The 15658-nt window shown below is 44.5% G+C and overlaps 1 protein-coding gene across 2 annotated transcripts in view; it reads left to right on the top strand.

Annotated features, from left to right (window-relative positions):
* rorb (RAR-related orphan receptor B) overlaps positions 1-15658 on the top strand; it is a 41116-nt gene that overhangs the window by 12343 nt on the left and 13115 nt on the right. The window contains exons 1-3 of one of the 2 annotated variants that reach the window (XM_035435688.1): positions 1578-1606; positions 14053-14138; positions 15224-15365. In XM_035435688.1, coding sequence (XP_035291579.1) covers positions 1579-1606; positions 14053-14138; positions 15224-15365 — 256 coding nt within the window. In that variant the 5' untranslated portion in view covers position 1578. Of the gene's footprint in view, positions 1-1577; positions 1607-14052; positions 14139-15223; positions 15366-15658 lie in introns of those variants that run through there. The other variant, XM_035435689.1, reaches the window with a different exon arrangement.

The following is a 15658-nucleotide window of genomic DNA, read 5'->3' as shown; positions in this document are numbered from 1 at the left end:
CCTGTTCCCGGAGAGCCACAGAGTGCACGGTCAACCCACCTCGCCTGGTTTCTTGGGGTGAAGCGAGTTGCTGATTTTAAGGTGCAAACAGAAACCAGCAGACGCTGTGTCCCTCCAGGACCGGAGCTGGACACCCCTGTTCTGTGGAAAGTTGTATACTGCTTTCCGAGTGTCTGGCCAAGGAAAATGGCCTCATGCAGTTCCACACTGTCATTTACAATTAAACTCAGTGGGGAGTGTTACTGTGTGTGCGGCAAAATCCCTTCCCCCCCCCCTCCTCCCCCGACAAGAGAGGGAAGGAGAGGGGAGAGGCGAGGGTCACTGAGTTTAAGACTGGTCTGGAACAGTGTAATTCATGGAGCGAACGCTGGGAAAGATTTGTGTTCTAGTGAATAGCCTTGGACCAAGGTTTTATGGTTAAACATGTCCCTAGCACAGGATATGGGATTGAAAGCTTCCTATTTAAAATGAAACTATAGTATAGCCCTGTGTTCTTACCGCTTGATAACCAACACACAGGAGAATGTGGCTGGGATAGGATAATGCAGATCCGCTGTTGTTTGCTTTTATGTGAACCTGGAACGTAGTCTAGATGTTAAGCTGTTTTTTTGCCTCCCTTTAGCTGTCCAGTAGTATGTCTGAATAATTTATAATTATTAACATAATTAAAAATATGTTAATAATAACATCTTTGTTTGTGTGTGTTTGTGTATTTTTGTGTGTATTCGCGTCTGGGTGTGTGTGTGTGTGTTTGTGTGTGTGTGTGTGTGTGTGTGTGTGTGCGCATGTGTGTTTATGTGTGTCAGTGTCTGTGTTACAGGACAGTGTTGTTGTCCTTGCAGGATTAGGGTAAAGGGTGTGTCGTGTGAGTGGGCCTCAGAGGTGGGGCTGGGGGTGTTTTTGGGGTACAGTCGTCCTGCGCTTTGTTCCCACGCTTACTCCCCCAGCTTTGGTCTGACCCTGTGTGACCACCCTGTCTGAAGGGTCAGAGGTCAGGGCTCGTCTGTGTTCGTTAGGGGCGCGTCAGGGGCCCCTCGGATAATCGCGGTTCAGGGGGTTCAGGCATCCCCACCCTGGAGGGCCACGGTTCTTGCAGGGCGACTCGAACCCTAGCCCTGGATGGCCAGTTCCTACATGACTACTTAACTGTGGTACTCAACCTTTAAATTATACTGACATTCTGTAGATCCCTTTGCCATTATTGTAACTTTGGATCCCTTGAGCTGGATTGTTATGTATCACTGTTTTATTTGACCCATAAGGTGTTCAGATCCTTGCTCTTATGTTGACAGTTGATCCCTTAAAAATAATACCAAGAATGCACTCACGCTGCTCAAAGAGTTTCATCAATGTGTGGCACAGAGCCAACTGTAGCCTTTGTAAACTATAGTTCCCAGAATGCTTTCTTGTACTAAACACACTATGGTGGATCTTCAGTGCATCATGGGAGGTGTTGTTTCAAAGAAAAGTAAGGACACCTGCGTAATGTGACTTATTGATTGTGAGAGGCAGTCTTTGGCAGAGGTGCAATCCTAATTAGTGAAATCAGCTGGCTGTGTTCATGGGTGGAAGAAACACATGGCAGACTTTCCACCTCTGGTCTTTGGTGAAAACAATTCAGTATATTTCAACGATATCAGAATATCTTATCTATGGAAGAAAGCTGGCCTGGAAAGTTTAGAAACAGTCTGCAGATCAGCATGCCTTTATCAGTGTCCGTCTGTCCAGCATTGAGAAAACTGTGTTTAGCAGGGAGAAAGCAATGTCTTTAGTATTGATAAATCAGGGTGTTTAGCATTGAGAAAGCAGTGTGCTTAGTGCTTTGCTGTTAGCTTTCTTTGTTTTGTACTTCCCATCCAATCAGTGTGTTCAGGTTGCCTCTGTATTATCAGTAATTGACATCATCATGTTTAGTAATGGCATAGTGGTGTGTTCGGTAAGCCTCAGTGGAAAGCAGCGTGTTTCGAATTAAGACAGCAGTTTGTTCAGTGTTTCGACTGTAGCTTCACATTCAGGAACTAAACAGCAGTTTTAAGCATTTAGACAGTAGTGTGTTCAGTATTTGGGCAAAAGCCTTTGCTGGGTCCATCTACTGCTCTGTTCAGAGAGCAGAGGGTGGCGTGTAAGAAGCATGATTATGATGTAAGCATGTTCTGTGTCGGCCGTTCAGACGTGTGTTGTGTGGTGTGTTCAACGCCTAGGCTTACAAGTTGGGGGCGGAGGGGGCTTGGGGGGGGGGGGGGGTAGGCCGGTTATAATTTTGCTTGGGGATGTTCAGCCAGCAGTGACTCCCCCTCTGGACCTACACGGGGCGCCCAATCAGAGACAAGGGCAGCCTTTTCTCCGTGGGAGACAGCTGAACCCCAGCCAATGGGGAGAGGTCATTCAAGCTGGCAGGCAGTTGTGGGGCTGGGGGCAGGGTTGACCAATTACCCATAATGCACAGTGAGTTAGATGAGGAGATGCCAGCATCCACAGACCGGGAGTGGGGGGGGGTTACCCATATTGCACCACTATAGAACGTCAGATTGGGAGGTGACCTCTGACCTCTGCCACACAGATCCATAGATAGGAGAAAAAAAAAAAGTTTGAGCAATTACCCATAATGCACCATGGCAAGCTGGAGCCATTCGGATGGTTGAATGTGATGATAATGACCAACTGTTAGCAAACTCTCCTCAGTGGCCTTATAAAATAAGCATCTGTTTTCACCATTTCTGAACTAAATTGTTTGGTTTCTGTCAGGGATGCAAATCTGACAGCAATTCAGTAATTACAGGGAAAGCAACTAATGAGTAATTTTGGGGTAAAATGACTCCTTTTCAATCTAGACTTCTCAAATCTTTCTGCAACTTCTACAGTCCAACAGGATATGCATGCTAATTTACAGAGTAGGACGGATCTCTACTTTTGGATTTACTGTGACAAGACTGTTACAAGGGGTGATTGATTAAAGAAACAGTTCACCCTAACAGATTGCTAAATGTTTATCAGATTTTGTTTGATTGTCTGATGGATTGCTTCCAACTTTTTTTCTCATACTTTCTGGAAGTTATATGTTGGAAGTAATACACTATATGTCAATAGAACTGTGTACTTTGTATTCGCTCACAAAAGTTTGGTATGGTTGAACTTATGTTTTCTTTCAGTGAATGAGAAAACCAAAATATAGTGTAAGAAGCGAATTCCTTGTATATATTTAATTTATTTATTGTTATTATATTAGCTTAGCCTGGTATGTTCAGTGGGGATCTTCAATATAATTGAGAGTAGTAGGCAAATCAGATACGGACAGGTGCTCAAAAATATATAAGGTGAACTTTGTTTTGATATAGACCTGACTATGAACGATGCTGACATTCATTATTTAGACAAATGGGTGGAATTAAACATGTAATGGAACACGTATGGGTTCCACATACAACACTGAGCTTTCATCAGTCATTATGCAATCACTGAACTGCCCGGTGATGTGATGGCTGCAGTGACACCTAGTGGCAGAATCCTGTCCTGCAGATCAGACTTTGCTTGTAATATGTAAATTATATGTTAATTGTTTATTGTTATATAATTTTTTTTTTATTTGTATATAGTTATTTTGTCTATTGATATGGATAGCTGGAGATAAGCAGGAAGTGCAAAAGTGCAAAATACAAGAAGCCCAGAGCAAATGCAGCATCATCAGTGTCAAACTACAACAGAATGTAGGCCCATACAAGTACTGCATTCATTTGTGTTTGTGTTTACTTATATTATTATTATTATTATTATTATTATTATTATTATTATTATTATTGATATTTATATTCATATTATTCATGTTATTGTTTGTAGCAGTTGATGGCCACTTCCTCCTAGCCCCCTATGAATAAGGAAAGTCATTACAGAAACATGTTTATAAACTCTCTTTTTCCAGTCCCTCCACCACCTCAATTCCCTGCAAGCCCTCTGGCAGCGCCCCCTGTTGCACAGGAGTGCTTCTGCTTCATTTCCAGTCTCGTCTGGCCATTCAAGCCTGTCTTGTGGGAGCAGGTTTACAGGGGACAGTGAAAAGAGAAAAAGAGGAGAGCAAGAGATAAATTTGTCCGATGCGCACGCCATTATTCAGAAGCACTTTCAGCTTTGCAGTGAAAAGAGAAAGGGCTTCTGCACTCTGTTGAAATAGTGTTTATCGAGGAAAAGCAGTGCAGGTCATCTTCTTTGCGTGGAGCCTGATCTGAGTGGAGCTGTTGTTATTCTGAGATATTACGTATTTTTATTTAGATATTATGGTTATTTTCTCTGCTAAAGCCAGGAAAGAAAGACCCTGGGATGTATTCCATGTTGCTGTCTCTCTCTCTCGCTCGCTCGCTCTCTCTCAGTGCTAGGCTAGAAGGAAGTGTGGGGTATCGTGAAGTCTCAGGTTTCAGGACACATGAGAAGGAGTTGAGTATACTTCTTTTTACAGTAGTTTGTTTTTAAACCAAACGAGTGTCCCTGAGAGTGTGTACGGTACGTCATTGCGGGTTAGAGTCTGCAGCTCCCAGTGGAAGGAGATATCTCGCGAAGCGATGAAAAATATATTATGCGGCTTTGATTTCGTCAGCATTAAAGACTTAACGTGGGGCTTGTGGGCTTTTTTCACCTCCAATGCTTTTTACAGTTGTTGGTATTAGACTTCATGTTTCTTTTTGTAGATATGGTTTTTGTTATAGTGCTATTGTGTTGTCGACGGAGGTGACCTAACGTTTTCATTTTTTCATACCGCTTTCGAAAAAGGATTCTGTCCAATGGGGTGTCACTCGCTCAAGGAAACAGAGCTGACGCACACCATGCTGAATGAATCGCAATTCCAGTCCGTCCGTAAGCGGGTTTGAGCTGGGCTGCTAGTTCTGTGAGCTCAGGTGTGTGTTAGGGTGTCTGGCTAACATTCCCCAGACTACACAAGGTATATAAAGAGCATAATTTTCTACACAGTGCCTGCTCCCTGTGTGCTCTGAGTTCACTTTTGTCACCATACCACTTTGACCATTGACCTTTGACCTATCCTGACCCTACTGTCGCTGACCATCATCCTCCATTTTTCCATTAAAAATAAACTACTTTACTGCCAGTCAGCCATGACCATGCACTGCATCAGCTGACACTGATGTCTATGGGATTCATGTGTCTTAATACCAGAGAGAATATTTCCATGAAGAAATTTAAAAAATTGCACGGCACCGAAACAACAGTTGTTTTACAGTAATCATAATCTGGCTTCCTGTCATTATGCTGGTAATACTGCAGTATTGCAGAAGTGGATTATGGTCTGGAGCATGCTTCAGGTGCTCAGATTAATAAGATACAAATAGTCGCAGTGAAAAGCCAGCTCAAGTGCAGGCGCCTCACATCCATTTTAGAATGGTTTGAACCCTCATCTGGAACATGGGGTTCATGGTTAAGCATTATCGCGAAAACTCATGTCCCCTAATTAAGCTAATTAGGTAACTATTTAGAGAGGGGGAAGGTCCCGGAGGTGTTGTGAAGTGCCACTGCTAATTTGAAATCAATTAGCAGATTTAATCTGCCACTTCATATCGCCCAGCCGTTGAACAAGCTCTTTCTTCTTCCCTGTGCATGATGGGAAAAATCCTTGTATAAAAATGGTCTTAGAGATGGGCGATCCCTTTTTCACTTTCATATGATTACAGATAAGAGTTCAGACAGCATCAGAAAACATTGTAGTGACAGCACAATGAGTGAACCCATTCCCCCCTCTCTCTCTCTCTCTCTCTCTCTCTCTGCTCTCTGTCTCTCTTGTTTGAGTGACAGGCAGGTCTATGAAGTGTTCTCATGTCAGAATGAAAGGATTCTCCGCAGACTTGTTCCTCATTTCTGCAAAATAAATGAACATCCTCTTGATATCCACCATGATACTAATGGCTGTACATGAAATAGATATGACCATCTTCCTTTGTAAGTGTAATTGCTCTGGTTCCCCTTTTTAAAAAAAGAATAAAAGATTTAATTACCTGTGGAAGAGGAACCGCAGTTATATCTCTGCAGCAAATTGAGCAGCTATGGCACCGTTCTTTTGTCACGGTCTGTGTTAGTGGGTGAGCTAACCAGTGTTGCTGGTGTTACACGCTATGTGATTATTATTATTATTATCATGTTGTTGTTGTTGTTGTTGTTGTTGAGGTTGGGTTGTTGTTGATGTTATTATGGTTATTATGGACAGTATAAATGATATATTATTATTATTGTTGTTGTTACAATACTTGAATGAATAAAACATAATTTTACTGCAGTTCACCACTAGCGAATGATAGCCCTGTTGCTGTGCCTGTGTGAGTCTGAAGTGATTAGTAATATGCGCTGTATTAGCCTATCAGCTGTGGTCGGGGTGATGCTGGTCATTTTGTGAGCACAGACTCAGCCTCTGATGGGATTGGCGGCTCAGCCATACTTACCGCGTTATGGAACTGCCAGCCCTGCAGGACCGTCATTACGTAACGGCTGGCTGCCCGGACAGGTGTGCCTGCCCAGGTGGGGGGGGGGGGGGATCTTCACCGGTTTAATACGAGGGAAGTGTGCACTGGTGGCCCCCAAACTGGTGGGCAGGACCTACTGGCAGGGCCTCAGAGGAAGGGTTGAACTTGCTGTATTATGCACTGTCCATGGTCTGTCATGGCACTTATGTGGAGGAACACACACTGTTTTACGTAAAAGGAACATGCAGTTGGTTTGTGATAAATTAAAATGAATTCCATGTTATTAAAATATAACATTTGGCTACAAGTGGAGCTGTCAGGCTTTTTGCATTCAAGGTAAGCTTGCACTTTCTGAGGCAGTGACCTCACTTCCTGTTCTTCCATGAAATGGACAAGCCCACCCATATCTTTGCAGGTAACCTGAAATCAAAGGGCTGCCACCTGATTCTCATCAGAGGTCTGTCTGGTTTGGCTGATATTGTAGTTTTATCTCTCCAGAAGTGGGTCCCATTAGCCAAGCCATGCCAATGAGGAAGTAATTTACATTACTTTACATTTACTTTACAAGCTCCTGGTCACGGGCTGCATCTCGTGACGCACTGCCCTTGGCTGAGCTGAAGCCGGTCTGGGATTAATTGGGACTGAAATATTGGTCAGGGTGCATAATCCAAACTAGGCCAAAGGTCGTCTGTGTGTGTGTGTGTGTGTGTGTGTGAGAGAGTAGCTGTTTGAGACCGTTTGGACCTTCACATTTTTATTTATTTATTTAACTCATTAATTAATACTTTTTTTGGATGGGGGGGGGGGGGGGGGAGAGGTCACTGAGCCCCTTCCTCAGTTGTGAGAATTCAAGGCCTGAGGCACTCAAGGCATGAGCGTGAAATAATAATAAATAATTAATTATTGTTATTACTTGCGTGCTGGGCAGTGCCGCCAGGACCTCAGACCAAGGTGCAGAAGGTGACAGTTTTTAGCGCACAGCTGCCATGGGGACGCTCTGCGTTGGTTGCGCAGGTTACGGCCATCTTGGTTCCTGTTTCGTCAGGGCTCTGGTTCCTCAACGCTGTTTGTGTCTGAGTGTAAGGGTTCCGAGTCGGCCCAGATTCAATTTGGACAGTTCAAGACATTAAATTAAAAACCTGACCCTAATTTTCTGTGAGCTTTGCTCAATTTATGAATTGAATTTCAATTAATTTCCTGAACTGAGCGAAGTGAAGAGTAATTGACCACAAACCTGGTGGACTGTGGACTGTCACTCCAGCTTAAGCTAAGAATTCACCCCTCGCTCTACTGACTGTACTGTACAAGCTTCCAACAAGTCTCCCCTCACTCACAGGAGTGTCACACACTCCACACGAGTCAATCACTTATAAATCAATCAATCATTCGTCAAATGCAAGATTAATCAAATGCATGAATCAATCATGCGTGAATCACTCACTCTCGAATGAATGACTAATGAATCAATCATGTTTAAACCAAATATTCATTAATCATTCTAACAGTCACTGCAATTGCCAGTGGGTGTGATCAGAACAGAAGAACAGAACAGAACAGGATAACTAGAATGCTAGGCTGGGAGGAAATGTAAATGGTTATAGAGTAGAATGAGAGAACAAGATAGAAAAAAAGAAACATACCAAGGTAGAAGTGAATACAGTGTAGGTGGACCAGACTCAAACAAAATAGAATGGAAAAAACATCGATGAAAGTAGTGGGTAGGCTGCTGTTCTTTTTGACTTTTTAGGATGACTAAAAAGAGCTTAATTGTCCTCATTACTTTCACTAGGTAAGGAAATGCTTGTTTATTATGCTCGTGTTCTGGTGTTTATGGGTAAAAAACAGGTTTAGGTGGTCCTTTTTTGGGGGGTTTTGCATTGGTCATAGGAAGCTGTTTTTGAAGATGTTTTGAAAAGAGAGGGTCACGGAATATTGGGTGTCTCCATGGTCCGTTGCAGAGGGGGCCTTGTTGTCATGAATGGCGTGAGCTGTTGAAAGACTGCAGGGGATCACTGAATGTTCTGTAGTGGGTCTGACCAGTGCACCCAGGACCAGACACTTCCGGTAAACAGTCTGAGGCCGGGTTGAGGACAGCAGAGGAGACGTCTTTGATTGTAAACACAGGACCACAGAAAGGCCACATGTCCTGCATAGTGTGCCTTTAATTTCAGGATTCTTTTTCCCATTTTCTAATTGGATATTTAAATTGAACTGGGTTTTTTTTTTTTACCATATCGGCCCTGATGGAGCCGGTGACCAGTGAACCCCCCCCACCCCCTCTTTCCCCGATGCCCCACAGAAGTGACCTCTTTTTGCGCTATTTATAGGGAGAGGCCATTTGACATGGTCTCGTTGCGGTAATTATGTGAAAATTCGCAGTGTGCGGTCACCCTGACCCAGTCGACCAAGGTTCTGTAACCCAGTTTGGAGTCAGCCCTGGTGATTGGGAGCCGGGTTTGGTTAAATTAAATTGGATCAGTGGATTTTAGATTCTATCATAATTATTAGTGGCAATATTGTTAGTGTGCGTATTTATGAATTCTCTGTTTGTGTATGTGTGTGTGTGCGTGTGTGTGTATGTGTGTGTGTGTATGTTTATTTGGGGTGTGTGGGCGAATGTTGTGCCTTCTTCTCTTTACCAGGCCAATTCTTCCCCTCGGATGCATGTCGTCGTTTGACAGAGTGAGCCGCGCGCAGTGCCTCATGAACTGATAAAATACTTCATTTCTTTCCGCTGCATTTCTTTCATGTTTCATATTTGGATCCCCAAATTGAAAGGAGTCTGTGACAGGGATGTCAGAGCCGCGGCACTTTTTTTAATGAAATCTCCGAAGCCCACTGCGCAGATGAAACATATTGTTTGTCTGCTTCTGTTTGCCTCCCGGGGCCGCCGATCTGGCGCCGTTAATAAGGGTGAATTAATAACTGTCAGGAACCTGACAGGGTGCTGCCTTGATGAAAGGCCTTCTCCAATCGGCTTTGTCGCCATGGCCACCCGTCGGGGTTTGATGGCCGAGGAAAATAAACCCTTTATACCCGAAATTTTTCTCCCCGGAAGTTTGGTGCCGTCGGCTTTCAGCGTTTCGACGACGCGCGTGTCTGGCACGCGAGACGCTAGCTGCTCGCCCTGGGTTCCAGCATGTCCCTTACGCCCACACATCTTTCTTTCTTTCTTTCTTTCTTCCTTTCTTTCTTTCTTTCTTTCTTTGTGTGGGGGGGGGGAGCATAATTACTATTATCACCTCACTGAACTAGGGCCACCAGGGGTACACCAGGTGGGGGTGCATGGTGTACAATATAAGGTGACCAGATTTAAAATCACTGTCCGTGCTAGTTTTCCAACCTGCCTTTACCTGGGAGTCAGATGTGAAGACAGTCTGGCCAATCAGTAGCACTGATTGTTCAGAAAAGAAAATAGGGCACCAAAAACGGGAGCTGTCCCTGGAAAACGGGGACGTCTGGTCGCCCTAGTACCAGAGCATCACCCCCCTGGATTGAGCTGGTGGTGCAGTCCCCTCCTCAATTTCTCAACAGCACTGCCTCTGGTGCCTTTCAGCCTCTGCGATCTGCCTTTTCTCTCCCCCATTCACATGGTCCTGTTTCACACTGTGACCGCTTCACAAAGCCATTAGCACAGCGTAAACCACAGACGCGACATAATCCACACAGATCGATATTTTGTTTTATGCCGTCGTTTAGATTGAATCTCTCATCCTGTGTGATGTTGTTGTTGCTGGTGTAATTACATCACAGTGCTGCCAGCAGCCGAGACTTCCGATTGGCCAGGCCCTGATGTTGGGACTTCACCCATACAGAGTGTACAAGGGATGAGTGGCCAGCTGTGCTACTGCTTTGCCTGTTCATATAGATTTTATGACAAAGGTGTACCAGCTATCAATCTAATGATTAGGGGGAAAAAATGTAAGCGCATTATTACAAATGTCACAAGGCAGTCAGTAATGTATGCAAGGGCAGTTACGTCCTTCTTATGACATGGTCGTGTAGGCTTTATGGCATGCAGCTTGAGCACCATTTGTCCCGTGAGCATTTCTGCTGAATCACAACCTCTCCAGATAAAACGCAGTCGTCGGTGAAAAATGGCAACAGGTGTGACCGTGCCCCCGGCCGACCTGGTGCGCCTGTTCCTCACGGTGACTCTGAAGGCAGGGCAATCGTCACCTCTGATTAAATCTCACCCTGTGGAGGGAGGGGGGGGGGGCTTCTCCTTCAGACACCCCCCGGGCCTTTCAGTCCAGCTCGAACAGCTTGACCCGAGCTCCACTTCGCCCTACTGAGCGCGCTCAGTGCTTACGGGGCTTACGAGAAAGTCATTTCCACCCTTCGGCAAAGTCGCGCTCCCCCCCCCCCCCCAACCACCAACCCCCTCCCAATTACTTCATTCTCACTTAAGTCTGATTAAGACCCTCTTATGCTTGAAACTCTCTGTAACTGACATTTCTCTCACCTCTCTGTGCGTCTCCTTTAGATAATCCCAGGGTGATACAAAAAAGTTCAAAGAATGGTACGTTCTATCTGACAGGTGGGAGAGAACACTTGGAGATAATGGTGGGAGGGGTTACACAACCAGCAAAAGCCTATGGCGCAGCTGACCAGGAAACTGGGGTTATTGACACGTGTGCTGTATACAGACATCAGGAGAGATGCAGCTGGGTGGGTCCTCCCTCTTTTAGCTAAAAGTCTCCTCAATTTAATTCAGGTTTGTCGTATAGTTCCGGTCCAGTAGTTTCAATTTAAGTAGAAAATATGAAGAATATTTAGGAAAATGAGAAACTGTCTCAAGAACCAAGAACTTTGTTTTTCTCATTATGTGTGTGTCTGAGTGTGCCTTTATACACATATTTATCTGTTTGACAATAACTTTAATTGCACTACAAAAAACTGTTTATTGTAGGTGTTAGTTTTTTTTTTTTTACCAGTTTGTCAGTTCTTCCTATCCTTGAGCCACTGCGTCAGTGGAAACGGTTGACACTGGGTTAGCCCTTAACTGTTAGCCTTAGCCCCTGCACCAGTTATATTTGGAGTAGTGAGTGAGTGATGGTCAGTAGCTGTAAAGAGCTTAGCGTCAGCTCCCCCGTTAGAAACCCTTTTTCAGATCAGACTGTACTTAGGGTGGTAGGCCCACATGCCCCTCCCCCCATCGCCGTGCAGTCTGGGAAATGGCAGGACTTCAGGTCACCAAAACGAGAAAGATACATAGCGGTTATCAAAATTTCCTCATCCTCTTTGCCAGAGCTCCATTGAGAAAAATATTAATATCTCAGTGGTTCTCACCTGGATAAATGAACAAATTTACTGCCTCCTTTTTGATAAAAAAAAAAAACAATGTTTAAGCACCTGTAAATATAACTTCAGCATGGCTGGTGTGCTGTTCTGTTGGTTGGTTCATTGAATTTCACTGTACTGCATCCATTTAGCCGGTGCAGTCATCCGGAGCTACTTATGAAAGTACATAAGAGCTTTCAAATAGGATAAGGGCGGTAGCACTAGAGAAAAGGATAATTAGCACTCCGAGAACCAGCCGGTAGGCAGTACAGACCTGCTGAATGACTGTGGAGCAGTATTTATGAACAGTTGCTCCTGTTATTATTATTATTATTAATAATAATAATAATAATAATAATAATAATAATAATAATAATAATACTAATAATACTAACAATAATAAAGAATTACATTTATGTAGTGTTGTTAATTAAGTGCAAATGTGCTTTATGTTGTGACATTAATCTACGGTACATGTGGATGGAAACACACTATGGAGCAGATTCATATTTCCAGAATGTTCGGACTGTATGAGTGGTCTATGCACCATACAGTGCAACAGTCACACATGGGCATTATTTATTTAGTCACTTATTCCCCCCCACCCAACCCCCACTAGACCCAATGGTTTCACATGTATGTATTGTATTTTATTTCTTGCTTTTTTATCCACTGCAAAGTCACCCAGGTTTGTCTTGTGAAAGCCATTAGCTTGGAGTGTGATTTGCATGGCCATCGAGAAGCCTTTTGCTGGGTTCACTGCTACATTGCCCGCACTTTTCTTTTAAACCCGTGGATAGATTAAAAACAACTACAAGAAAAGTAGTTATTTGCAACACTGTGGAACAGGAGACGAGCAGCATGTTACCTGAAATATGCAGATGACTTAGACGAGTTAACACGTGTGCATTTGTTTTTTATTGTTGTTGGGTAGGGTGAGGGGAGGGGCAGTAGGAAGTGATGTCATGTGTGCGTTTGTCCGGTAGCCAGGCAGTCAGCTTTAAGTCTCCGAGTCGTCTTTTCTCTTTTTTTGTTCTTCGCTGCGTGGCCGGCTCTAAATGGCGAAGCAGCGTTTCCGTAGCTTAGCGACATGGAACATCCCATATTCGACACGTCTTCCTCCTGTAATCTCATTATGGCGCTGCTGCCGCTGCTACTGCTGGAGCTGCTGAAACTGCTTAACCTATCAGCTGAGAGGCACCAACGTGCACAGACACACACACACGCGCACATGCACACACACACATACTCGTGCGCACACACACTCCCGAGTTCCTCCCTGCAGACACCACACTGCCTTGAGTGTGGGGCTCCACCAAAAATGAAAACTGATGTTGTGGGTAAGCGAGACTTCCAGTTTTTGAGTGACTGTGTTTCTTGCAGGGGCAAGAGGGGGGGGGGGGGGGTCTGTAAAGCCAAGTGGGGGGAGGGGTTATGTGCTCATATTTTGTAGGCAGCTTGCAGTGAACTTCTTTGAAGTTTTACTGCATGTGTCTGTCCTCCTCATGTTCTCCGAAGGACCAAAACAGGGATGCATGATGTTCCTTGTGCCGTTTCAACTGGTGAAATCATTTTTAATTTATAGTACTTATTTATTTAAAATCTGTCTGGCTAAAAATCTGGCTAAAAAAGATACATAATTCAAGACTGTTAGAGTGTTTCAGCATTAGAGTGTGTGTTTTCTGCACAAGCAGAACTAGGGCCTTTGCAAACAGGAAAAAATGTATCTGAGGTCTCAAAATGAGGCCTTGATTTGTTGAAAGTGAGTTTTCTACAGGCTGCTTTGCAGTGAGCATGGCTGTCAGCTTGCGGTGAGTGCGTTTGCTTGCAGGTCGCTCTCCCCCCATGCACCATGGAGTTCTGCCTCTTACTGGCCCATGGTGCCCCTCATCGAGCTTTCATTAACGTCAATGGTTTTGGGCGGAGGGCACAGACTCCGGAATATCGCCCTTGCCAGACCTACCCAAAGGGGCAGTGTGCTGCGTGTTTGCTGAATGAGCTGGGCTCTGGCACTAGGTGTGCCACTGTGGGCATAGGCAAGGGGAGATTAATCGTGAATCGCTGCATCAGATAAGCCATTTTGAGATGCACAGAGAAGCATGTTCGCATATAATTTAGGATTAGATTGTGCGGCTAATCTCTTTATGGTGAGTGTGCAGCCTCAACGTCCCTGGCGCCTATGGCTGACGTTCTGTGCTTGTTTCTCACTTATTTCTCATTCATTTCTGTAGAAGATTCTCATGGGAATCTGGTGGCCTGCAGCGAACTTGTTTCTCACTTATTTCTCATTCTCTCTCTGCTCTTTCCCCGACAGCCCAAATCGAAGTCATACCATGCAAGATCTGCGGGGACAAGTCATCAGGAATCCACTACGGAGTCATCACATGTGAAGGCTGCAAGGTGCGTGTGTGTGTGTGTGAGAGAGAGATATAGAGAGAGAAAGTGTGTGTATGACAGCGGGAGATAAAGAGAGAAGGGAGCATGGTTCAATTGTTGTTCACTAGCATGTTTTCTAATGCTGTCTGTGTCTTTTTTTTAATCGTATAAAAGTGAGAAAGGGATCACCCAGTGTTAAACCCATTTACAAGGATTTCTCCCATCATGCATGGGGAAGAGGAAGGATACAATTCTCATTATATTAAATAAAAATAAATGGCAGAGTTATATTCTAACAACATCATTCACTTCCACTTCAAATGGCCCTTTGCAGATACAAATGAAAGACTTGGGCCTTTCACACCTGAAATGCAGGCCACAGCAGTTACAGTGAGGGTAAGACAGAGCACACCCAATTAGGATTTATTGGACGGAGCTTGCCTTTAAATAGAAGCAGGACAAAGCAGCAGAAGAACCTGCCCTAATCCGTCCTGAGGAACCACAGAATCAGCTCGCATCTCCAGCACCTGCTGGGAATGTGCACACACTGGTCTCTTGATCCTGCTCAGAGGGCATTAAGTAGCAGACTTTAATGGGATGGCTAATGAACTTTGCCGTGAAAAAAAGCACATATAATGTTTGAGATGGGATTGTACACTCTTGGGAGAAAAGGTTTCAAAAGTGTCCTCTGTGACTCCATAGAACAGGGCAGTCCAGTCCTGTTTCTGGAGGTCTCCCATTCCGGTATTCATTGCAACCCTAATTTGGCACACCTTGTTCTTCTAAACGGCTCAGCGAGATCTCTAACTGTTGAATGAGTGAATGACGTGTACTTTGTTAGGGTCGGAGTAAAAACCTTACAGGACAGTAGTATCTCCAGGAACAGGGTTGGGGAGCCTTGGCGTAAAGTTCAAGGGTTCTTTTTCAGGCAAAACTGTTCAATCCTGGTGCTTTCACTCTTGGTTCCTCTATGAAGACAAGCTAAGGAACCCTTTTAGAACCCTTTTTTTCTAAGAGTGTACTTGTTTTCCAGAGCAAAAGATTCTCTTTGTCAGTTTGGGTCCGTGGAACTGAGAATTACTTTGGATTTTCTTTCCGGAATATTCCAGGGGTTCTTCCGAAGGAGCCAACAGAACAATGCCTCCTACTCCTGCCCACGGCAGAGGAATTGTTTAATCGACAGGACCAACAGAAATCGATGTCAACACTGCCGCCTGCAGAAGTGTCTCGCCCTTGGAATGTCTAGAGATGGTGAGTACCATTTTCCATCTTTAACCGGAGGAGATTAGCCTAGCCAATCTCTGAAACACTGTCGATCGAGCGACTGTCAGAAGACCCTTGCCCCAACGCAATCTGTTCATTTAGCAACCACCGCAGGACTGCTCTCCAACCACAATCTGTAGATTAAGCAACCTTCCAGAGACTTGTTTTCAACTGCAGTTTGCGGAGTTCAGAAAAGACACAAGTGAGAAATAGCAAGGCTTTCAGTGGAAACCAGACAGCAGATAAGAAGCTGGTGGTAGCTGGTGCGTAACATTTATTTC

Source organism: Anguilla anguilla, chromosome 10, assembly GCF_013347855.1.
Source record: "Anguilla anguilla isolate fAngAng1 chromosome 10, fAngAng1.pri, whole genome shotgun sequence".
Taxonomy (NCBI): Eukaryota; Metazoa; Chordata; class Actinopteri; order Anguilliformes; family Anguillidae; genus Anguilla; species Anguilla anguilla.
This window is presented reverse-complemented; position numbering and strand designations above follow the sequence as displayed.